We start from the raw sequence: 26667 nt of genomic DNA, 5'->3' as shown, positions 1-26667 counted from the left end.
GTGTTTTCACAGAAGACCGTGCACAACGCAGGTCTGGATGTTAATGCTGCTGCGACCAGGGAATGATGGGAGCTGAGTGCAGGTTAACAAGTTCTCTGTTTCTGGTCCCAGGCCCAGCCACACTAGTTTCCATTGTGTTCAAAAATCATTTTAAAACAGTTTTTAAAAATGATTTTTGCAAACATTCTGTTGCAACAGGGAAGAGCTTTGCTCCTACAGGACAGGTAATCACACTGGACACTCTGGTTTGGTGAGAAAGAGAATCATGTATTTCTGCTCTTACTATGGTGTCACATACAAATTACACAGTGTGGTTAATACAACGTCAGACACACACTGGGATACATGGAAATGAACCCGCCTCATGAATTACACTCCTGCTACATGACCCAATTCTTACCGAGCGTGCAAACAAAGCATGAATACAATGTAAAAATATATATTTACAGACACAATCTTTTAAAAAGCGGTGACATGAGTACAAATTCTAGAGCAAAAGTGGTGGAGAGAAGACTGGGGTTGACTAAGTGGGTTGTTCGTAGGCAAAGTTACTGTCACTCAAAACAAGCCCCCCACAACCTCCAGGGTGAGCTGCTGTGTACCTTTTGGGTATAAACCTGAGAGAGGAGTCCGTCTACACCAGGTAATTTAGTAAGGAAATAGAGACATAGTTCCATCTTTAGAGTAACATTAGGGCCAAGATGAACCTCCGAATTTGAAGTCAGCAGCTCTTACTGTTCAGGATCCCTCCCAGGAGCAGGACAATGTGAGCCATTAGGTGGGGGATTAAAGATACCACTGTTTAAAACACTGAAATTGTGATGTCTAATCCACAGGCAGCCTCCTCCCTGCCTTGTCACAGATTTGCTCATGAGAGCAGGGACACTCATTCCACCCAGTCAGGAATCTCATGCTGCCTTCTGCCATCACCACCTTTAGGGGGCTTTTCAGTAATTCTGAGCCTAACTATTAATCTCTATAATGGGTATTTCAGAGCTGCAACCTCTGCTCAGCACTGGAGATTCCTGCAGGGCTCTGAGGATTTCTAGTGGCCCTGTCTCACCAGCATTTGCTGCCCTGGGAGGTGTTGGCTGCAGTTTGAGCCTTCACTCCTTGCTTTTCCCTGGAAGCTGCTCTGGGGTTGACATCAATTGTCAGAGTCTCTGCCCCACAAACAGAAGGAAGTTTATATTTAATGAATCTCAAAGACTGAAAATCCCTTTAACAAAAATAATTAACCCAGCCATGTGCTCGAACTACTGATCTTCCAAACCAAGCACAGGACAGCGTGGGGTATGGATGGGTAGGCACTAAAACTTTCCAGAAAATTCAGCTGAGTTAGGTGTGTAAAGGTGAGAGAATGCAGCTAGAGACACACACTACTTTGGACACTGCAAGTTGCTCCCCAGTGTACAACTGCACAGACGACAGCACAAAGAACCCACTCTGCTTGACACAGCTGGCCTGATAACACAAACAGGTAAGGCCCCAGCACACCTACTTCACAGCCTAGTCACTGCACCCTATGCAGTTTCCTCTGTGCTTTACATTCTGTAGATTGCCTAGGAGATCGCTTTGACACTATGTTTTAGGAGACTTTTTCAGTAGTATATATACAGAAGTGACTTTACAACTGGACCTGTGACCATGCACATGCATTGGAGCAGTCAAGTTCCATCAGCCCAATTCCCTCACACCTCTCAATCTGCCAGGCCTTGGAGTTCCTCGTGCCTCTGCCCCCACCCACTGCACAAAAGAAACAATCACACACAACTGCTATTTTAATTTATTAAAAAGGAAATGCCAACTGCCCAATGCTGATGAGACACCTCCAGCAAATCATCCCAAAAAACTGAACGGTATGCATGAGCAACTGAAAGAAAAAGCAACAGCCTGCAGTTTGAAGCTTCCCAGGGTGAATATTAACAAGGACCAAACACAAGGGTAAAAGATCATTAAATCTACTCAGAGTGTCCAAGTGATCAATGTATGAGGGAGAAGCTGACGACACTGCAAAATCCCAGTGCTAGGGTCTCCCCTTAGCAGAGGGGGAGGAGCACTCAGTGTGACTTCTCCCATAGCAGGTCCCGTGAAGTTCAGACCTACCATGGGGCACCGATTCAGTGCATTATGCTGGCGACACTTGTGATGCAGATCTGCTGAAGCTGCATATTGGGTACATTCCTATGCATTTTTCAAACTTGGAGAAGAGCCGGGTAGCTTCGTCACCTGGGCTCCTCTGCTGTGGTCCTGTAACCCATTTGCCATCAGCAATTTCATCTGGCCGTAGGTGAGTGGGGGCCCATCTTACACTCAAGAGCATACATTTGTAGAACTTTAGCAACCCAGGCAAACTGTAAGTGACTTATGTACCCTACACCAGGTTCCAGCAGGAAGAAGCCACCTCCACTGAGCGGCAGCCAGCCATCTACAGCTGGTCTGGCCTTTGCAGGACGCACACATGTGCTGAGCTCTTGCTTTTCTCCCCCTATGCTATTTGGAGCCACTCAGCACTAATGATCCATAGTGGTAGGTCAGCTTTAGGTTTAGAGTGAAACAGAACAAGAATCATTACAGGAACAGAAGCACACACAATGCCCTCCAAATGCTTCACGACCATTAAGGTACAGACTGCTTTAAAACAATGAATCACACATTCAGAACCCTTCTGAGACTCAAACAGCCCAGCCCCTTGCCCAGTGAACCCACTACCCAAACGTCAGATGCCACTTGCTACATCTCTCACTTTTAAGTGCTGTAATAAAATGGTTTCCTTTGAGAATGATCCTGGGTTAACAGGCAGTACAAAGTTACGTGGTGCAATACTGGGCTAGTGTTGATTCTCTCCAGCACTGGATTCCCCATCAGTGACCTCCGTTTGAGACAACTGACACTGCATTGCTGACTTCTTGTTTCTTTCCTGCACAAGGGGATGCATGTGCTCTAAACAGCAGGGTGGAGCCAGCACCATGCCTTATTCTTAGCCCAACTGTTTACAGGAAGAAGCACAAGGAAATGCTGAAGAATTGGGGGCTGGTGTGGAGGTATCAACGGGTTTGTCCTCCCCAGTGCTGGGAAACAATATACCCCCCCCCCCTTGCTCAAACTGCCCTGTGAGAAGAAAGACCTCCCTTCACAGGGCATGGTCCTCTGCTAAGCAACCCCGGGCACCCCCACAGCAGGCTGATGAGTCATTGGCTAAGAGAAGGATGCCCAATTCTTAACCAGGTGCTGCATCTACAGGCTAATCTTCAACTTTCCTGTTTGAAAGTCACTGGTCTACGATAACAGCAGAGCAATGCAGATAGCAACGTGAGGCCTGCTGCATGTGAGTGCATGGAACTTGACTCACTGCCAGACATACGGACTCCCCGGAGGGTAACAAAAACACTAGATTGACATAATTAGCCAAATTAAGTGGTTGAATAAAAGCTATTAAGAAAAACCCCTACTGCAGACAGACAAGTCATGCGGAGCTGGGCTGGCTCCTGCTCTCTGCCTCTTCACAGCCTCCTTCCAGTGCAGGGCATCCAAAAGCCCAGTCAAACATTAGGAGCTTCCGACAGGATTAAGTCCAAGCTTCAGAAGTCACTGAGGATGCTGATGTCTGCAAACTCATTCCTGTACCGGTGTGAGTATAAGCTGAGCAGGAAGGCCCATTTCAGGGAGATGAAACTCCAGACACACGACAGGTAGTAGCTGCTGGGGTCAGTCAGGGCTAGGAAAGAAAAGGAGCCAGTTACATTTAAAATCCCTCTTTAGATTTCCACATAGAATTATAGAAGATTAGGGTTGGAAGAGACCTCAAGGGGTCATCTAGTCCAACTCCCTGCTCAAAGCAGGACGAACCCCAACACATGCACCGTGAAAGATTGTCCCAGGAAGAACCTCTCCCCAAGCTCCCGTTCAACAGAAGGCTTGTGCTCCTGTCTCCAGGAGGAACAGAGGTTTGCGAGCTGTGCTGTGTGCACTGGTGCCACTGAACTGCACCAGTTCTGCTTAGGGTTCTGTAGTTCTAAGAGTAGTGGGTCCTGGAGGCTCAACATGAATCCAGTTGCAAGCAAATGGAAAGGACACTCGTGCCATCTCCAAGGAAGCAGCATTCCATGCACGATGCTATTCTGAGCAAGGGTCACAGTGACCCTTCATCACTCTGTGAAGCCATTCCCTTCCTCCCGTTAAGAATCCTCCAGGTATGAAGCGGCGATTGCAGCAAAACACCACTCATACAGCTACCAATCCAACAGCCAGCTCAGTACTATGGCTAAGTGGGTCCCGAGAGTAGAGAGCTGTGGTTACACGACGGACCATGCTTCCACACAACTGTCCATTTTCCATTTGAAAAGACCACTGTTTTCTAGGAACGTGGCTGATTTGGGGGTTCTGAGGAGAAGAGATGAATCACACACACACAGCAAGAAGGATGTTTGCCTGCCAGTGACAGGAAGAGGCACTGAAGGGAGGACAGGACTGCATGAGGTGGAACAGCTGATAGCACAAGTGTTGTAAGCATTTGCAGAGCAGGACAGCATAAGAGAGGCATGCTAACTGGAGGAATAAGAGGAATGCTGTTATTTCTCTATACTCCCAGTCTTTCAGAGGAGACCCAGCCTCACTCACAGAGCCCTACGACACTGTCTTGCTTGGAAGCTTATTCCATGTCACTTAAAGCAAACTGGGATGATCATGCATCTAATAATTGAGTGAAAAAAACCTGCATGGTTTAAAAGATCTTACACTACTGGCATAAGCTTACGTATCAATTGCCCATATTGTGCAGGGCTCATGGAGATGTAAAGGAAAGAAGCATTTTTGGTTATTCATCAGAAAACAGCTAGCGCAAAATGAGACACTAGAGATGGTAAGTGCCACTGCCCAGGAACGCAGTGCTCCATGGCCCTCAGAGGTGGTTCAGCACAAGGCTTTCACACACACTTAGATCCTCAGCTTCTTATATTGTAGGCACAATGGTCTCTCCATCTCTGCCACAGGAAAGTGCTGTACAGTCCAGACTTAAGCATGCAAATTAAGTAGTGTTGTTTCTAGAGCAGTAACACCTAGGAGCCCCAAAGCCACACTGTGAGCCACAGTAACCCTCATTGCTCCCCTACCCCAAGCCCCCATCTTGCTGTGGTGGGAATTGACTAATTGGGCACAATTAACATTTTCTAACATTTCAGTAGAATATGTCACAATGAAAGGAGACCCTCAACTCTCTGCAGAAGAACTCTACTTGGATATAAACAAAGGGAAGTTAAGAGGCTCTGTTCCCAATGAACCCTGCCAATCCTTGGCAGATGGGATTGTTTGGGTGGCTGTCTATACATAACTATCACAAATGTGAACAGTTTTTTTAAAAGTGAGTTCCATCCAGAGAATATGGTGTTTATGAATCCCTGGGGGTGACAAAGTTAGTCCAACAACACTGACCCTTCCTCTTTGGCTTATTGTTAAATATTTTTAGCACCGTAACTTTACATGGTGTGCTGGAGATTTGACAGACACAGACGCTGATGCAAAGAGTTTAGGGACTTGTATGCTTATGTGGCAAAATTCCAATCCAAACTGATTTATGAAGACTGAATAGACAGGTGCTTAGAAGTAATTTCAATATCTTGGGCAAGTCCCTAATTTGTGCCTGTTCTCCCCTCTACAATCCCTGCTTGTCCTGCTTTGAGCAGGGGGACTAGATTGGACTAGATGACCTCCTGAGGTCCCTTCCAACCCTGATATTCTATGACCCCATTAATTCCAGCCCTCCTGATGACCTCCCCATGATCACTCTTGACACAATATACTTACACTGGTGCTTGGTGATGGCCAGAACAAGGAATGTGCAAAATCCCACCACGGAGAGAGCAGAGAAGAGGATCCCAATGAAGAGGAAGAACCTCAGCCCTTTTAACCAGGTCCTCCAGTAATCCTGCACATACATCACATGCGTGATTAGGGCCCAGAGCGCCAGAACACCTGCTCAATTAGACAGCAAGGGGAATCAGTATAATGGATCACACAGCAACACAGAAAGGTGTCTATAAACAAATATACAGCTAATTACATCCAAAAGCTACATTAAAAGAACATTAAGGCTTCAAAGTCAAGCGCTCAAAATTTAGGAAATGCTTAGAATTAAGGTTGGCCATGCAACCCTAATTCAACCCCCTTGTGTGTATGCATTATGAAACAGAGTTCAATTACAGGATCTCACAGTATTTTTTCCACAGGACCCAGCCTCATTCAAGAATAGGTACTTATTCAATAACTTTTTATCCTTCACATTTAGTGTGTAACTCCAGGACTTATTTAAAAACACAGTGGTTCAAACCCTGCTCTGAATACAAAGATTAGTTTCCTCCTGGGCATTTTTATGGTTCTCTCACCACAGTATGGATACTTAACAAGCAGTTCAGTGCATCAAATATTAATGATTATTACCACTGCACTCAAGAGATTAGATGGTGTTATTAACCAATTTTACATCTGGGGAATTGAAGCACAGAGATTAAAGACAAAAATGTCACATGCAGACTAATTTTGGGTGCCAAAATCTTAAGGGCTGATTTTTCAGAGTATTTAGCATTTTATAGCACTTCAGTTGTTCAAAGCACAGTTCTGTGGAATTCTGCACTAAGAATTTTAAAATTCTGTACAATTCTGCATGTTTTATTTGTCAAAATAACACGATATAATCACGCTGGTTTCAATTATTTTGGTAATTTGTTTCAAAATACCTGTCAGCAAGTATGTCTGTAACAATATAGACAACAAAAGAGTCAGGAAATATTTTTTGACAAATAGATTCCTTACTAGGCATATTAATACAGAACTCTGAGTAATAATTCATTTAAACTGCAGTACAGAACCGTATTTCCTGCACCCCTCAGAAGCTATTCAAAGGCTTGGGGCGCCAGGGGTAACAGAGAAGCTGAGAGAGACGGAAATAACTGCTGGGTATGAACTTTAAGGGTTGTTGGGTATGGGTGGGAAAAGTATGAAACAGGTTTTTTTGCGGAACAGGAAGGGATTGTTAGGAAGTGTCCCCATGCAGACCCTGGATGACCTCTAGCTTTTCCCATTCAGTCAGGCACATCTACCCCTGTCCCCATGTGTGTCTGTGCCTCCACTCTGTCATTCCCCTTTCCCCCTGTAGCTTTGCACCCCCTCCCCGTCTGCCCATGTCCCTGCACCCCCTCAGCCCATCTCCATGTGTCCCTGCACCTCCTGTCCCCATGTGTCTCTGCCCCCACTCATCATACCCCTTCCCCTTATAGCCCTGCACCTCCTTCCCCCATGGCCCTGCGCCTCCACTCCCATTCCGCCCTTGTCCCAGTCTGTCCTCCCGCACTAGCCATTATGAGCCCACCTGTGACCCCCTCAGCAGCCCCATGCTGTCAGTCTCCCCGTAACCCCCATCTCCTGACCCGGCCCAACAGGTGCTGTGAAAAAGGCAGGTTCTTTCTCTTCCCTATTCTGGCTGGGGCTTGCCAGGAGCAGCTACTCTATTCTAGTGCCACAGCGCCCTCCAGTGGGCAAAAGGTGGAACTGCAGTAACATGTCAGCAGAAGCTATTTTCTGCAACAAAAATTCAATATGCGCGTGGCACTTGAAATATGCATGTGCGCAGTGGCACAGAATTCCCCCAGGAGTATCACTTGCAGTCAAAGACTCAGCACTTCTGCATATCTGGCCCAAGGTGTCTCAAATAGGGCACACAGCAAATGAGGCACACAAAATTTGCAGCCACCTGTGAAGAGTTTGGTTTAAGTGACTTGTCCAAGATCACATAGGAACTCTGTGGCAGAGGCACGGATAGAATGCAGTTCTCCTGGGTGGCATTCTACTACCTTGACCATGAGACTGCCCTTTCTCTTCCTGCAGTCTCTTGCCTCTTTCAGTACAAACTTTCCAACTTTTGCAATGAACATTCCATCCATCTCCCTCTGGGTCTTTGGCTGCTTAGTGCCAATGTCCTGGTGACTTGGTTTTCCATGGTCTTCTCAGATTTTCCACTGATAGAGTGTCAGCCTTGGCCAGTCCTTTTTAATGGCCCATTCAGGCTTACACAGCTAGGCAACACAAACACACCCATGTCTCAGCCTGCCCTGAGAGCAAACTGAGTCCCTTTTCTCCTATTGGGTGGGCATTCAAAATAAAAGGGAAATTGAAACAAACATAGGATTCCTAAAAAAAATTACAGAAAATTCTCACTGTCACAGAGCCCTCAGCCCAAATTCGTGCTGAGGGGAATGGGGCAGGGATCACATCCTTTCTCAGTGTATAAACAGATAGGCAGGGTTTGCCTCCTGTTGCTGTTCTGTTAATCTGGCTGGACAGACAGCACTGAAACACTACTCCTTAAAGCAACTTCAGAGCTTAATGCCACAAATCTTGTGATGTCAGCTACTGCCAAAGCTTTTGAATAGCTGATTTTACATGACAGCATTCTGTACACACATCAGAGATCAGAATTGAACTGAATGTGTTCAGCAGAAGGGCACTCTTGTGCTCTGTGGACACATACAGAAGACCACCACAGTGTGAGCAATGCTTTTAATAACATGGTGTGAGGCTTGTTAGAAGAACCTAGCACTTAAGAAGGTTAAGCTACTAACCTTGACCACCATATTAACTAAGCTTGCTCTCTCTACTGAGTAGCTAAAAGCTCAAACCACATTTAAAACAAAGAAAATGGGAAGCTCCATGTTCACAGTTTGCAGAATGTAAACATTTCCCCATGGTTGTTGCAGCCGCCCATGCACTTTCACACAATGACTAAGCACATTTTACTTGTTAAAGTGCTGATTAATGGTGCTTGTGTTACAGCACTAAAGGGGTTGTTCTTAGGAGAAGTTGATGGTGTAGTTCTCCCATGACAGGAACTGATTCAGCACACAGGGAATCACCTGGTTCCCTCCTTATACAAGGCCTGACACAGCACTTTCTGCATGAAAAATTACTTAGTAACATTTATCATCAGTTAAACCTGTGAGCCCTAGAGTAATCATGTGACATGACAGGGCAAAAAAATTGGTGACAAGTTTCAGAGTAGCAGCCGTGTTAGTCTGTATCCGCAAAAAAAACTAGGAGTACTTGTGACAAGTGTGACTGACACATGCAAAAGAAGATACGGTCAGCCTCCCTTTCTCTACGGATGGTCCCAAGAGCTTCCACACAGTGATTACTTTTAAGACAACAACAGTGTTAGAATTCAAATGATTCGAAATTGGGTTTAGAACTCTGACTCCTGGCAATCAGCCCACATGGTCAAAAAGGAACATACACATACCTTGGTCCTTTCCCCAAAATCATCTGCTACTCCTGAAACTGAAAGGCCTCTGCCTTTAGATACTGACAGGTCATGGTGTTGTACTACACAAACTTTGCAAACAGGTTCAAGTCAGCAAAAGCCCAGGTCTTAGCATTATGCTGAATGGAAGATCTAAAACGTTCGTGTTAGCCCAGAATTCCATCTGTTCATTTTGACTGTTTCCAAACTCTCAGAATTGGGAAGCTCAAAAACAAAACAAAACAGCATATAGGCACCATCCCTAGGAATAGTGTTTCACAAGTGCTAAAGACTGCTAGGCTTCTGAAATTGCAACATCTGTTAAGTCAGCATAAAATGACTATATTTTGGACTTTATATTTTTTATAAAGCTCATGAACTATTTACAGCTGAGGGTCAGATCACTAACAATCCTGAATGATGCAGCACTGTAAAGGGCCACAGTGAAAACAGTTTTCCACAAATGCATTATAACTGGATTCCTAGTGAATTAAGAAAAGGAGTATTTGTGGCACCTTAGAGACTAACCAGTTTATCTGAGCATAAGCTTTCGTGAGCTACAGCTCACTTCATCGGATGCATACTGTGGAAAATACAGAAGATGTTTGTTTTTTCCACAGTATGCATCCGATGAAGTGAGCTGTATCTCATGAAAGCTTATGCTCAAATAAATTGGTTAGTCTCTAAGGTGCCACAAGTACTCCTTTTCTTTTTGTGAATACAGACTAACACGGCTGTTACTCTGAAACTAGTGAATTAAGAATGCATTCACTGCATTCAGAACCTAGAAGACTACAAGAGATGCGACGGACACAAAACTAGCTACCTTATTATGATTTATTCAAGTTTAAATTCATTCTAATGCTTCGAATACACACAGGGTTGGAATCCAATTCAGAGCACAGCTGTCTAGAATCCAAGAACTACACTGCAGGGAAATGAATTCTCATTGAGGAGAATTAGGATTTTACTGCAGTATCAAATAAGCCAGGGATGGCTTCCACCACTTGCTGTTCACATTTTCATACTTAGAATCAGATGAGCTAATTGCCTTGAAAAGCTGTAAAAGTAATTTGCCAGTCCAGGCACCAAATCACAGCCTGCTTCTATCCATGATAATACTGCTTCTGTGTTCCCTGTAAGCTGGGCACCTGAGCACTGTGCAGGAGAGATTTAAGTGATGCCCAGCTAATTAGGAGGGCAGCATGTGTTCAGGTGCCCCTCCCCGCCCAGGTTGCTCCATCCTGAAGCTGCTCCTGGGTGCTGATGTCAGGGTGTCCCCCTCCACCTGTACCCCAACTCCGCAGAGTAGGGGAGAAGCAGGGGACATAGCCTGGCTCAGAGCTGCTGTGGGGAAGGATGAGTGGCTGAATGCCTTTTTTAAAGAGACAGTGCACTGTTTCTGAGATTGCCCCAGCAGCCAGCGCACACAGTCTCTCTTTCTGTCTGTCACTCTCTCTCCCCCCACACCACCACCACCCACATCTCTGCAAAGCAGGAGAGCTTTCAGTGAGTCTCTTAAAGAGACAGTGCAGGGCATCTGAGAATCACAGAATATCAGGGTTGGAAGGGACCTCACGAGGTCATCTAGTCCAACCCCCTGCTTTCCCACCAGCCAGCACACATGCTGTGTGTGTGTGTGTGTCTGTCTCTCTCTCACATACAGTCTGTGTCACACACACAGTCTGTGTCACACACAGTGTTGCGCACACAATCTCTTGTGTCACACTCACCTCCCAACACATACTTCCATTATTATTGTTGTTACTTCTTGGTAATTCCTGCAATGCACATATATTCTCTGTAATTTTATTATTTCAAAGTGTGTTATTTTACTGTTTTGACTGGTCTGTGCATTTCATAATTGTTATTTCTCTTACACTTAAATTTAATTCTTTGAGTAGTGAGTTCTAAAATGCCTAACCTGTCCTGGCTGGAGTAATTATCCCTATTTCACTTTTTAAAAATATATTATATCTAGGTTTTCTGTTTCTACTGGTGGCGCACATCCACACATACCTTGGTGCATATAACAATTTATTCCGCACATGGATCAAAAAAATTAGAGGGAACATTGCTTGCTCCTACTTAATTTGTATGGTGGTAGCACATGAAGGTACAAAGCAAGGTAACGACTCCCTTGAGCTAGGTGCAATTCAAACTCAAGGCCACTAGTGAAACTTTACTCAACCATCAAAAAAACAAAAAACAAAAATACAAAACCAAGGCAAGCAGAACTTAGAAACCCGCAGAGGTCCAATCACACTTCTCTTGTCCTATGTGGCTGAACAAAAGAAACACCTGCTCTGAGAAGTGTCCTCACAAGTTTAAGGTAAAGAAAAAACAAATGTCTAGTGACAAGAGAGAGAGACCTGCACAGACTCAAACATCAGAGAGAATTTCCTAATTACTAATCCCCAGGGTAACAGTGCTGAGGCGAAGTAAGCCTTCCCCAGTACAGTTAACTTTTTGGAGCACTTTCCTGACACTGGCTTCAATGCTACTGCATCCAGAGTTGGCTTTATTTTAAAGAAGTGTATTTGTGATCAAAACTGGAGAAGATTAATTCAGACTTGGCATAACTGACACATACTGGGCATGAGCAATAGCACTAAAAGCCACTGCCAGGTAAGCACAACCGAAAGGTTCATTTAAAAGGGGATGGCGTGCCTTCCTTTTCAATATGTACAGTAGCTGAAAAAACATATCAATGGCAACTAATCACTTCAGGATCACTCGAATAATCTCCAATCAAAATGAAATCCAGACTGAACATCAGGGCAACTGGGAGGCTCTGGGAGCTGGTAATCGGATATGTAGAGTTCCATTTCTAGGGAATCAAACAGAATCCATTTCTAGATTTGAACAGGGGCCAAGCCAGTAGTGAGAGCTGCTCCTGGTCTGAGTTCTCAGGGAATAGGTGTCATCACACGTCATGCCAATTGGCTCCCATTCTGGTGTTCTGGCCACAGGTCCATGGCTGAATGGGCCTGGAGACTGAACGCCCATTCCTCTCTCCCACAAAGGCCATAGAACTTCCTGTTCTGTAACAAAAAAGTGAGGAGAGGGCGGGCTTATATAAGGGAGAAGAAGCTTTCATTTCAGAGGGCTGTTTTGTTTTGAAACTACCAAACTAAGTGACCACTGTTATTGACAGTACAGTAACTGAAACACTCATATACAATCTCTATCATAATGCAAAAGGGCTCTCTCTCTCCACTTAGCAATTTCTGATCTTTGGTGCACCTGCTGGGCCACAAGAGAAGCCTTGTTTGAGATGTGGCAATGGAAGGCATTTCCCCTATAGTCCACTTTGTGTGGTTCTCTGGCCAGGGCTATGAGCATTATGCAGATTATTAGACTGGTTCCTTCTGGTCTTAACATCTGTAGGTAATAACAATTGCACAGGTGTACTGGCTGGTCAACAGCTGCTCCTAACTGCAAGTGACCAATGCCCAAGTAATTGGACTTTGAGAGTGAAGAAGCAATATTAAATAAAAAAGACTTTCAACTCAAGCCCGTGCATTTCACGCTGGAGAAGTTCTAACAAGGCATTCCTTCCACCCTGCTCTGTAAAATTAACACACAACTATAAGGGCAACGTGGTTCATGAGCAGCACATTCTGAAGCATTGTCCCCACAGGCCAGCAGGTACCTTCTGCTGCTCATTACAGCTATAGCCCGTTATTCCAAGTCAGACCAATACATTGTTAAACACAAAGCAATACGATTGCTGAGATTAAAGCCCTCACAATAAAAAAACAACAGGGAAATTGGTGATAAACTGGAGCATTTATTGCTAAGTTTTTGGGAAGCTGTTCAGGACATCATATACAGTGTCTGAAATTCAGAGCATTAGCTTCCTGGAGAATTATGACCAGTCTCTGCCCAAAAGGTAATTTCCCCTCACACTCATTTACTGTAAGTATTCACTGGGAAAACTGAAGTTTCCTTCCAAGCCACAGGAATCCAAGGCACTTTATATAGTAATAAAGGCAATGGGGTTCCATGGATAGCTCAGCAAACATTCTTATTGAAAACATGAGCAGATAGTGAGAGATTGCTGGACAAAAGCCACTCCTGGGCTGGGACTCAGGCAGGAGAGTGGAGGGTTCTGGATCCCTCCAAAATGGACTTTGCTGTAACTACCTGCTTTCTGTGCTAACAAGATCTGTTCTCCGTTGTATTCCAGATTATTAAAAAAATGTTCTGTTTTACACCACTGGCTGAGAGTCGAGTTGGGGGTTCATGGCCCCTTTGGTGGGTAAGTAAGGCTTCCCCAGATGTCCTGTTTAGATGGACTCATTGCAAGGAGCTCAGGGCATGAACAGGGGTGCTGAACACTCCAAGGTCAGACCCCAGGAGGTGCTGAAGCCAAGGAGGCTTGCCCTAGTGAGAGTATGCCCTGAGGGGAGAAACTACAAGAGGGTCCTGTCTGAATTTCATTCAGAGGGGTTCCAGAACACCGAGGCTGTGCACCCCATGACACTTCCATGCGTGGACACCTTCATTTCACAGTAAGAGTGCCATATCCATATTTAGTTTAGCCCACTGAGTTAAGCTTAAACAGATACAAGGCCACCTTATTGAGGAATACAAATGTCCACACATGGAGGTATTCAGGAATAGCTGTTCCTCAATAACTCCACATGTAGGCAAACCCCAAGACTTTGACTTTACCAACAAAGATTACAGAAGCAAAGCTCTTCACCATACAAAGCCACATAAACAAACTTGTCTTAGTGGAGCTATGAAAGGAAACCATCTCTATCCAATAACCTCCCTGGGGTAAGTGGTGAGGGCGTCAGGTCAATTTGCCAGATTAAAAATAAAAGGGTCTTGAAAAATGTGATAGTAGCCATAACAACTATGTGGGAAACTAAATGAGAATACATGGCTGTTTCTGGTTAATATGAAACCTACAAAGCCTGAGCCTGGCTTCATTTTGATGCATGCTCTTACAATGGTCTTAAGACAAGATCATATTGTGTGACATCAGAACGCCCCAATTTCAAATAGCCTATCCTTCTGTCTCATAGTACGCTCCCATTAACAGGGTAACATGGTCATGTTGTGGTTAGAATGCAGTCAGACCATTCTGCTCTCCCAAGTACAAGGAGTACACTCATCATCTATAGGAGAACACCTCCAGCAGAAATATGGCACACATCTAATAAGCATGCACTATATGGCTTTGTAAGCTCTACTGGACTGGCTCCAACACTAATACAATAACTGACTGATTCAGTTGTTCTGCTCCAAAAAATTGTTTTTGGAAACAATTTTTACAGGAATAAAATTAAAATGATATAATATAAAGCGGGGGGGAGACATTTAAAGACCTCAAGAGGATTCAGTTCATGACTTTCCGTGTTTAAATCTTCTGTTCCACATAATCCTACTCCCAAAAAATACTCCATCTAACCACTGCCACCCAACACTGCATCCAGGTAGTTTGATCCAAGCCCCACACCACAGACATATACAAAAGCAGTATCACGGCCTCTGGAAGTAGCCCTGCAGCAGCAGTTTTGGAAGGTGGTCAGATGAAGTTGCCTCAGTGGCCCAAACACTACTCATATAATCTTGCTTCTTTCACAGTTGGAAATATTTGGTTGCCACCACCACTCTCGGACAATTGCTCTCGGAAATGTCCTGGGCTAAAATAGCCATTCAGCAAAACAGAATCTGTGGGATTTCTTACTTAGAGCTATGGAAAATCGTCACATCTAAAATAAAGATTACCTAAGTAAAGCACATAGTAGATCTGAAACAGCGTGGACAGATGCACAGTTTCCTTAAAGAAAAAGTCAACTTGGGTATTTTGACAAATCTTAAATCCAGATTTAATAATATAAACCCTATAGAGTACTTGAAATGTGTGTAAATGAACAACTTCCTAAAAATAAGTTCAAAACAAGATATTACCAAGTTTGGTAGCCAACTCTTAAAGGAGAAAAATACTGATAATTATCCTCAGTATTTCAACACCACAATTCCAAAGCTTCCTATACTTCAACGTACATAAAACAAGTCTCATTTTCTCTAAGTGCAACAACTAAAATGAACACCAGGTTGTATTTTTTTAAAAACCAGTTCCTAGTCATTTTGACTAATTTTTCAGAGCCTTGATAAATGAGCTGCATTGTTGACTAAGACAATAAAAAAGCTGCCTCTGCTGTCAAATCAGGTGTGAGACAAATAACCTTCATAATTAGTGACCTCACAGCAATGGGTATCATGGACAGTTTGACAAAGGACAAGACAAAAAAACCCTAACAGCTCTTCTTCCCACAGTGAGTTCCAGAAGACCGAAGAGTTAAACAGGAGTTTAAAAAATAAACAACCAAATTTGTTGACAGTGACAAATGTGATGACGATGCAAAATTAAAATAAATATGGATAATGCTATTGTGAACCACTGGCACATTTCTGGGGAGAATTATATAAATATTTGAACCCACAGTAGTCTCTTCAGAACACGTTATCCGAATGCCATTTTCCATCCAACATCCATAAGACTCTTGTTTTATAAGCGCAGTTATTCAAGCTCAAGCATTAGTGACACCTATATGAAGGGACCCTAGGCATTTCCATTCTGACCCTCTTTTGTCATTCAAAACTATCCAAGACCTTGTCCTGTCAGGCTGAAAAATTGTAGGTCTCTATGAAAGGGTAAAATGTTTTCTTCTGCAAGTCTGAGCCAAAATAGTTCAGCTTCAGCCATTTTTGGGAACAAGTTAAAAAAAAAAATCTTCTTAAGACTTTGTTTGAACAGTTCTTATGCCAAAACAGCTGGGGACTGAAAACTTAAATTTGTTAGGGAAACACTCCTCTGAGGAGAAGAATCTTTTAAGTGTTCCAGTGAAAACTGGTTTTTATTTGGCCAACTTCTCAGCCCACAAAATTGCAGTTTGGGCATGTGCAGTACAAGTAGATTGACTTTTTGGTTCAGAGCAAAGTAGGCTGGACTGCACATGTGCAAGAAGAAAGGCAATTGGCATTTGAAGTCTTTGCTCAACTCGAAGTCTGTCTGATCATCCAGTTTTAGTAGCAGGAAATGAGACTTATAGATTTCAGATGCTTTGTGCATCTAATATAGCACTTTAAAACTAAACCAACAATACTATTTATTATTTTTGCCTGGCATGTCAGAGACACATAATACGACAGATCTTGGCCTCTAAAAATGTAGTCTAAATAGACAACAGTGAAAGGAGGGAAAAAGGGGCATCAAGACAAAAATATCCATTCATATTTTCTCATTTTGGTGTATGTGTATATTTTTCATTCTTTGCCTATTTTCTTCAATTTTTTTCATTCATTCCTAGCTGCTCCATTTTAAAGCATAAAATTCTACTGCCATCACCCCAAATTTGATGATGAATTTGTGGTATTTTTGTATTTAAACCAGAGTTATTAATATTTAAAGACCGGCTACTGAACAAACACAGCCCTTTTCTACAATCTATTCCAGAGGTTCTCAAATTTCATTTCACCGTGAACCCCTTCTGACAACAAAAACTACTACATGACCCCACAAGGGGGAAACTGAAGCCTGAGCCCGTCCAAGCCCCACTGCCCAGGCGGGGCGGGAGGCAAAGCCAAAGCCCAAAGGCTTCAGCCCTAGATGGGGGGCCTGTTACCTGAGCCCCACCACCCAAGGCTGAAGCCTTTGGCCTTCGGCTTCAGCCCCAGGCAGTGGAGCTCAGGCTTCGGCTTCAGCCCTGGGCGGTGGGGCTCAGGCTTTGGCTTCAGCCCCGGGCCCCAGCAAGTCTAATGCCAGCCCTGGCAACCCCATTTTTATGGGGTCGCAACCCACTTTGGGGTCCTGACCCAGTTTGAGAACTGCTGACTATTCTACTATTTAATGCTGTGCAGGCATCAAGACACCCATATGGAGTTGCACAATATACCTAAGGCCTTAAGTTAGTCAGCAGGGTCTCCAAAGAGTCAATAATTCCAATATATGCCTGCTAGAAAGGACAGGCTTCTACTCTCCCAGTTTATCAGGTATTTAAAAAATGCTTTAAAACATCTCTACAAAAAGTGCATCCTTGACACACATCAGCTTTTTTGCAGTTGTTCCAGCCTATCTGGTGTATATTATGTTCTTAAAGCACGAGAGTTCTATGTTTTGCCAGAAAGATCTGAACAGTTTGGAAACAAGTCACCCATCCTCTTTGGAAAATAAAATGCATTTGGTGTTAAGTAAAAAGTACAGAGACAAAATATGTAGAATAGAAAAAATGAAACGGAATCAGGAAGGGGCATGATATTTGAACAGCTTAAGGATGTTCTGTTTTATTTAGCTTCTTCTTTTACCCCACATACGACAGTACAAATTACCAACGCAATGTTATTCTGAACTTTTGAGATACCTGGGCTTCCCCAAAACAACACACCGTAATTTAAGAATAATCACTGTTTATATACTTTTTGCTTTATACATTCCAACACATGGACAAACAGTACCTAAGTAGGAAAACTACTATCCACACTTTACAGGTGAGAGAAGTTACCACACACAAAAGTTAAGGGACTTGTCCAAAGTGAAGTGGTAAATCAGTGAGAGCGATAGGATTATTACTCAAGGGCCTTGCTCTCAGCCCATTAACTATGCTGTCCATCAGGTTGCTGGAGCTGTGTTGTTTGTTGTCTGCCTAAAATGAGAGGACAGTACAATAGGTATGTGTCTCATTTAAGGTAGAGATCAGCATTTCTCAAACTGGGGTCCCCAAGGGAACTTCAGGGAGTCCACAGGCCCTGCTGATCAACTCCTCCCCCACCCTCTATCTCCTGAAGGCTACTTAAGCCAAACCAGGAGATTTTAGGTGCTAAAAGTCCAACGGTGCAGCGGGTCTAAGGCAGGCTCCCAAGCTGCTCTGGCTCCGTGCCACTCCCAGAAGCGGCCAGCATGTCCTTGCAGCCCCCAGGGGAGGGGGGGGGTCTCTGCATGCTGCCCCCGCCCCAACTCCGCAGCTCCCACTGGCTGGGAACTTCAGCCAATGGGAGCTGCTGGGGTGGTGCCTGCAGGCAGGGGCAGCGCATGAAGACCCCCCGACCCCTCCCCACACACTTAGGAGCTGGTGCCAGAGAGATGTGCTGGTTGCTTTCGGAAGCCACCCAAAGTAAGAGCCGCCCGGCCGGAGCCCACACCCAAACTCCCTCCCACAGCCCGCACTCCCTCCCGCACCCCAACCCCCTGCCCCAGCCTGATGAAAGTGAGTGAGGGTGGGGGAAAGTGAGCAATAGAGGGATGGAGTGAGCGGGGGGTGGGAAGAAGTGGAGTGGTGGTGGGGCCTGGGGCTAAGCGGCAGGACTTGGGGGTTGCCAAAAAAATTTAAATTACAATGGGTCCCCGGGTTGCTACAGTTTGAGAACCACTGATATAGATCACAATTTTCAAGTCTGGGTGCATATTTAAGTTCCCAAAGTCAATGGAAGATGTAGCTGTTTGTCACCTTTGTAAAATAGGCTGTTCTTTAGGTACCAGAAGATGGATTTCAGACCCTACCTACAGGCACCCGGGTTACCACATCTTTGCAATGGTATATAACTTAAATAAATAAATAGTATGTAGCCAAGAGTAAAAACATGTAGAAGAGGAACACCTGAAAAGAACTGCAGGTTAATGAAAACCAGCAGGGGAAGGCAGAGAGCAATGGGGAATAAAACATCATAGGTAACCGAAAAATATAGGCAGTGTATAGACTGTAATAAATTGATTGCAAACACGGAGGAACAGGCTCCATAAGAGAGAAATACTTGACACTGCCTATCAAATTCTTAAATCAGAGACAGGCAGAAAAGTGAACCATCAAGGAAAGAAGGAAAAAGCATTTGGTTAAACAGACTCTGAAAAGGAGTTGATGTCACAAACAAACAAGAAAGGACGGAATTAAAGTCAGTGAAGTAATCAATTTCACTTCTACCGACAATCACTCAGAATGGACATCCAAGAGATGGAAGAGGACAAGAATGCAAGAGGGGAGGGTAAAACAGAAAGATGTTAAAGCTAGATAAATATGTACAAACAAATACAAAATGATAAAACAGGCAAGCAGGCAAACTCTTGGCTTAATCAGAGGCATGCTAATGAGGAACTGCTGCCAGGCTGCCAAAGATACTCAACAACCTTCTCCCACATATACAGTACCGGACCTACAACTCTCATTCAGGTGCCTGAGTGAGTTTTTGAACCTTGTGAATGCAACAGGTACATTTAAGTTAAAAGAAAGTTTGTGCCAAGAACCAGCATATTCTGATCCCATGCATGGACTATTCTGCATTGACACACCTAGCTCAGCTTTTTGTTTTCACAACAGCATGGGCTGCAGCAGCACAAACACTATGCCCCCCAGCCTTTGTGGGCTGTGTCACAAACATTAGCTAACAAGCAATCATTTGGTATTTACTATCCTGTTAAAAATATGGAAAGTCACAAAAAGGCATCTACCGCCCTCGCCAATTTATTGAGAAATTTCTAAAGTTAGGGAACTTTTCAAAAGCTTGCCCAATTCCCCTCCTTCCATCTCTTCTCAATGGAAACAATTACTAATTAATAAGTTAAGATAAAAACAGACTAATCTATTTAGTGAAGTATCCCAGAGACAAAAATTAAACTAAAGCACTGTTTACTTGAGACTTAAGGGGCCACACTGCTTAAATATAGTGCGATCTTCTTAAGCGTGGAGTAGTGAACAACTTTGCTAACTGAAGATTCACAATATTCCAGGAATGCAGTCTGCACTGTGATGCAAAGTGGAGTTAAAATAGAACCACAAATGCCAAACCAGACAACCTCAGACCCAACAGTTTGGAGTGGCTTTGATATTGTTTTTGCCTTTCACACTAATACCCAGTCAAGAGGCAGGCTCTGGAAACCCCATTGCAAAGTGGGAGGACTATGTGTGCAGGCAGTAGAAAATAGGTTTTTGTTTAACCTCTTTTGTATTTATTGTATACCAAATAGCTCTATAGAACCAGGAGAATGGGGCAGGTAGGTGGCACCTCCGTCCGATTCTCCAACCAGCAAAGAACAAAAGCTCCCAGTGTGCAGTATATGCAGGGCACACAGAGGAAAAGTCAGTTGGGAAGGAACAGACTATTGGCAAACGGGAATGTCTGTATCCTGTGTGTCACAGAAGCCCCATAACTTGCTGCTGCACTGGACAGGACATCAGAAACACACTGGAGCAGAGGTGGGCAAACTACGACCCGCGGGACCGTCCTGCCTAGTCCCTGAGCTTCCAGCTGGGGAGGCTGTCCCCTCTCCCCCGCAGCCTCAGTTCGCCACACAGGCAGCGTGGCGGCGTGGCTGGCTCCGGCCGGACTGCGAGCTCCTGCTGCTCTGAGCGGCATGGTAAGGGGGTGGGGGGTTGGATAAGGGGCAGGAGGTCCCAGGGGGCAGTCAGGGGACGGTTGGATGGGGTGGAGGTTTGGGGAGGGGTGCGCGGTCAGGGGACTGGGAACGGGGGGGGTTGGAGAGGTGTGGGAGCCCCGGGGGGCCTGTCAGGGGGCAGGGTGTGTGGATAGGGGTCAGGGCAGTCAGGGGACGGGGGGGTTGGATGGGGGTGGGGTCCCATGGGGGCGGCTGGTCCCCAGAGGAGGCGATCAGGGGACAAGGAGCAAGGGGGGGTTGGGGGTTCTGAGGGGGGAAGTGGGAGGAGGCCAGGCTTACACCACATTTTGGGCTAGCCCTAATCTGTTATTGAATTGAGACTATGTTCATAAAAAGTGTGTCTGGAGTCTGAGAGTAGTAAAAAATGTCTCCAAACCCTCATTTACAAAAAACCCACAGACAAACTAGATATGCAATCCTCCCTTAGCCTTTCACAGTGAAAACAGCAGCACTGCTAAGAGATAGCTAAGAGCTGCTGCAATGACATTCTAGGGACTGATGTGCTACACAAGAGCAAAATCAGCACCTGTTAGCAGTGAGGTTCCGGAAGTGGGAGGAATTAAATTATTTTTTTACTTAAATTATTCATTTACTGAGTTTTCACATTTGGTAAGAAGTTAACGTAATCCTGAAACAACCACTTTAAATGGCAAATTTCAACTTGGATCAGACATTAACAGTGCATTATAAGTCTCACATATAGTCCTTTAAAAATCCTGATTTCAAGGGACAACACTAAAGAAAATTCAGAATCCTACCAGATAAAATTTCAAAGGTCCATGTGCAAAAGTTCAGGGAGGGACTCCCTATACATCTGCTGCAACTCTTCACTTTTTGAAAGTTCTGATCACCTATACAACGAGACCACCATGTAGCCTCTTCATTACCCTACCTCACAGGCCAAACTTATTCCTTGCTTCCTTCCTCCCTTCCCACATCCGTTTCTCAGCCCCAGTTGAGACACTTATGATCCCAATAACCTTTCCTGGCTGTTCACTGAACAAAAAGTGCAGCCCACTTTGGCTCAGCTGGCAACCTGTGTGTGCAACAAGAGTGATGTAGTGGTAGGAGTCTGCTATAGACCACCGGACCAGGGGGATGAGGTAGATGAGGCTTTCTTCCTTTAACTGGGAATTGGTCCTGCTTTGAGCAGGGGGTTGGACTAGATGACCTTCTGGGGTCCCTTCCAACCCTGATATTCTATGATTCTATATAACTGGTGAATTTTAACAGTCCTTAATGTAGACAGTGATGAAGTTTCCATACCTCTCCCATTCTTGACAAGCACACTGAAACCATAAGGGCTTCCCCACTCTCTCAGAAGGCTTGCAGAAATCCCTGACCTACTGTCTTTAATTACCACCAGTTACAGATAATGCTCTGACACACTTTTAAAGAGTCAACAATGGCAACATTAAGGTTCAGACTCTAGAGAGCCTCTATCATTTCCACAAAATCCTTAGAAGTATCTCTGTTACCCTGACTACATATAAAGTAGACGGTTTACTGTTTAAGAACTCCATTTATTTCTACTGCCTCTCTCTTACACGGTGCCACTTGCTGATCTGGAGGTGATTTGACCAACGGCTAAAAATAAGTATATGGGAAGACATTTCTGATCTGACTGATTAGACTCTCTAGTCTAGCAGAAAAAAACATAATGAGTTCCAGAACAGGAACTGAAACTAGAAAAATTCACACTAGAAAGAAAGGCATACCCTTTTAGCAGTGAAGGGAATTAACCACTGGAACAGCATACCTGGGGGCTTGGCAGATTGACCATCACTTGAAATCTTTAAATCAAAACCAGGTGTTTTATAAAATATACTCTAACTCAACCAAAAGTTATGGGTTTGATGGAGGACTTACTAGGTGAAGTTACACAGCCTGTGTTATGCTAGAGGTCAGACTAGAAAATAATGCTCCTTTCTGGCCTTCAAATCTATGAATCCTCCCACAGACGAATGAACACACCCAAAAGCAGAAATTACAACACTTAAGATCCCACTTCCATCTACCATAACATGAGCAGCTTACTACAACTGCCTTGTAATTATGAAACCCTAACAATTTTGAGTGTGGCAGCTGTAAATATATTACCTAAATGAGCAAGGACAAAAAGTTTTCTATAAATCTAGTCCCACAAGTATCAGAATGGGCTATTCTGATAGCCTGTATACACCTGCAGGGACTCCAAATCTCCTGCAGAGAGGCAGCATTAGTATCTTCCCAGCAGTATGAGAGCTGAATGAAGTGGAGCAGAGGCCAGCCACATTTACAGCAAACTTGGTGGACCGTAAATCCCAGCATACAATCCTCCATCTTGACAGGAACAGTCTTGAAAATACTGGAAGCTGAGCCCCTGTTACAGAGGGGAGTGGCTGTGGGCTATACAGCCTCATCTGCTGTAAACTAAGTAAATGTCGAACTCCATGAGAAAGCCTCACAGATGATGAATAAAATGAGCCACAACAAACAGAGCAGCCAGCCCAAAACACAAGATCAGAAACTGCTCCAAATCCCTGAGAAACAGTTACTAGCTCATGAAAGCACTTTAGGGACCTGCCTGAATCCATCTGATCCCCCGCCAGGTGGTGAGGTGCACCCAGTCCAGTCCCCAGCCAGGTGGCAGGGTACATACAGTATAAACCCCCAGCACAGTTGGGCTAAAAGATCTCTCAACACAGGGTCCCAGCAGTGCAACATGCAAGAGCCCCTGACCATAGGGGGCTGCGTCCCCCACAGAACCCAAGCTAGCACAGCACAGACTGCTAGTGCCATGATCTCCCACCCCCAAGAATCCCCAACAGACACGCTGGCCTGGGCAGTAGCTACAGACCAGATGCCCCATAAACTCCCCTGGTTCCATCCTAGAGAACAAAGCCCTAGCACCTGTCTGTACAGGAGCACACCCCCCAGTGTCCCCAGTATTGGAACCCCTCACCTCCCCACTCCCCCAATACTGGAAAGACCACTGTGTGCCTGGAGCCCCAGCTGCATGAGGACCCCAGGGAGCCCCCCTGCTCCCTAGGTATTGGAAAATGCTCTTCATGCCCACACCCATGTTCCCGATACCAGGGAGCCCCACCCATGCCGCCCCTCCCCCCCACTAGAGGGCCCCACCATAACCTCCCATACTGGACAGCCCCCCATTACCTGTGCCCAGCCCCCATATACAAGAGTCCCCTCGTGTCCCCCATATTAGCCCCATATCAGAGAGCCCCCACACTCCATGCCAGCACCCAGTCCCCTGTGCCCACGTTCAGTCTGTATCAGAGAGCCCCCCAACCTGGCCCTGCCCTGTACCAGAGACCCTCACCCCCTGTGCCCACACCCAATCCCCCACGTACCGAGGAGACCCCCCTAGTCTCCCGTACCAGACAGCAAACCTCTGGGACTATGCCCACCCCCTCACCCCATGCATGCCCCGCCATACCAGACCGACCCAAGAGCCTGCCACCGTACACCAACCACCACAGGTGCCCGTACCGGGGACCCCCCCCTCGCGCGCGCCCGCCCCGCCGTAGCATAGATCCCCCCCCACGCGCCCGCCCCGCCGAACCGGAGAACCCCCCCCACGCGCCCGCCCCCCCGTACCGGAGAACCCCCCCCACGCGCCCGCCCCGCCGTAGCACAGACCCCCCCCCACGCGCCCGCCCCAGCATAGATCCCACCCCCCACGCGCCCGCCCCGCCGTAGCACAGACCCCCCCCCCACGCGCCCGCCCCGCCGTAGCATAGATCCCACCCCCCACGCGCCCGCCCCGCCGAACCGGAGACCCCCTCCACGCACGCGCCCCCCCGTACCGGAGACCCCCTCCACGCACCTGCCCCGCCGTAGCACAGACCCCCCCCCGCCGAACCGGAGACCCCCCCCGTACCGGAGACCCCCCCCGCGGCAGCCGTGGCGGGCTGGCGGAAGGCCGGCGCCAGGCTCCAGGTGAGGAAGGCCGAGAGGCCCATGAGGGCGCCTGCCGCCGCGTAGGCCAGACGGAGCCCGAGCGCCCGGCTCACCGCCATGAGAGAAACCGGCCTGTGCGGGCCGCGCCGGGCCGCCCCGCCCCGCCTCATCCAGCGCTCGGCCCCGCCCCGCCCCGCCCCGTCCGCCCGCAGCGCCCCTGGCGGCCGGGGGGCGAGCCGGGGTCGGGGGTGCGGCATGAAGACGCGGACACGGGCACGGTCTGCGCCCACGGACCAGTGTTTTCCCCGGGAATTGAAATGGGGAGGGGTGTTCGAATTTGGGGGTCAAGGCCGATGCGGGGTGAGGGCGAAGGTGGGCTGTATGGCATCACAGCAAAAACTGAAAAACGTTTCATGATCATTTTATTAGTTTTAACTCATGTGTTAAAATCATCACACAAATTAAAGTTGGCTACTCAAGCCTTCGTTGAAGCACTCCATCTACATCCTTCTTGGTTTCTTGTTATGATTTTGCACAGCTCTGTTAACGAACTTCTTGAATGTAATGCATTCATCTTTGGTGGCTTCTCGTGTGACCGCTGCTTCCATTCCTTCAGTTCATTAGTTCATTCACATGATCAGGCAGAAGGCGACTTCTTTCAGAACACAAAATGCTGTTCAATGAGGCAAAAGAACGCTCATCCGTAGCTGTTGTGACTAGGAGTAGCAAGAGATGAATTCCTACTTCTTTCATCCCAGGAAACATAGCACAGAGATCGGATCGAGCCACTAGTGATGATAAAAAAGAAGTTGAAGTCAAATCTTCATTCATTTGCCATATGATATTCCACTCTGTGTTCAAATTCTCTATTTTGTCCTGAGCACACGGCAGCCCCATTGCTGGTAGTGCCTCTCTCCACTCCATTGTTGGTGTTTTATAGGACAGGGACCTGTAAAAGCTACGTAGAGGTTGAGTAGAATCTAGAAGTCGCTGTTGTAGATTTTTAAGAATCAATTCTGTGTACTTTTTCAGTTGTCTTAACAAACACTTCTTGTCCTCTTCACTTAAGGATTCAATATAAATGTCATCATTAGTCAACTTCTGGACTGAAGTCTTTGCTTCTTCCAGTACTTTTTCAATGGATAGCTCTCTGATTGATTCAAATGTAGCTTCTTTTGCTGGACAAAGATCTGCTACTGTTGTAGCAGGTGCCTGGATGGCATTGTTTAATGACCCAAGTGGTTTCAACAGTAGACTTACAAGAGAGAATGGCAATAGTCTTCTCTGAATGAAGTAGCAAAAGTAATCCACCAGCCTCACTACTTAGATCCATCCCATCTTGGTAGATCCTTTCCAAAGCCAGTAATAACGGCTGGAGTAATTTTAAGACAACAGCCAAGGATCGCTCATGAGAAAGCCAGAGGGTTTTCCCAGGTTGGACTAATTTGAACTTCAGTCCCAGTGTATCTTCTATATTTTCCAAGTTATTCAGTCTTTTTGGACTTTTGCTGAAAAAAGAATATAATGAAGACATTACATTTATAGCTTTTTAAATGTCTTTTTAAGAGTCTGCAGCTCGAACGAGCACTAGCTGGAATAGATGGCCTCTGCAGTGTGTATAGGAGAGATTAGGGTTACACTTTTCTCTGAGCAAAGCTTGTACTCCACCATGTCTTCCAGAGAAGTTTGCAGCTCCATCAAATGCATAAGCAGCCATCTGTTTGGGGTCCAATTGACAAGCATTTAACTCTTCTAAGATGTGGGTTGTCACAGATGCAGCCGATGTGTCTTCTATAACTTGAACATCTAGAAATGCATCTACTGGCCTACCACTGACATCAAGATAACGTACACAATGATTTAATACTTGATGCCCTTTTGAATCGGTGCATCCATCAGCCATGGATGCACATTTTTTGAATGTGGTGAGAGAGTTCTTCACTTTTTCAACTGTTGAGTCTTTCACTCTTGCACCACATGCTTCTAGCCAGTCAGCTGAGTTTCTTGCAGAAAGACAGTGAGCATTTGCTGGTCTTGTTTGGAACCAGTGTTCAACTTCAGGATGAACAAGTGACAA

General features: G+C 45.7%; 1 protein-coding gene across 1 annotated transcript; it reads right to left on the bottom strand.

Annotated features, from left to right (window-relative positions):
- Positions 1-246: 246 nt before the first annotated feature.
- SLC48A1 (solute carrier family 48 member 1) lies at positions 247-24763 on the bottom strand. The gene is made up of 3 exons (XM_084610342.1): positions 24571-24763; positions 5803-5970; positions 247-3718 (listed from the first exon to the last, which is right to left on the bottom strand). Exons 1-3 carry the CDS (start codon positions 24758-24760, stop codon positions 3582-3584), a joined length of 495 nt encoding a protein of 164 aa, XP_084466468.1. The 5' UTR covers positions 24761-24763; the 3' UTR covers positions 247-3581.
- Between the last annotated feature and the right edge of the window lie 1904 nt (positions 24764-26667).

Source organism: Lepidochelys olivacea (genome assembly GCF_965140295.1).
Source record: "Lepidochelys olivacea isolate rLepOli2 genome assembly, chromosome: 20".
Classification (NCBI taxonomy): domain Eukaryota; kingdom Metazoa; phylum Chordata; order Testudines; family Cheloniidae; genus Lepidochelys; species Lepidochelys olivacea.
This window is presented reverse-complemented; position numbering and strand designations above follow the sequence as displayed.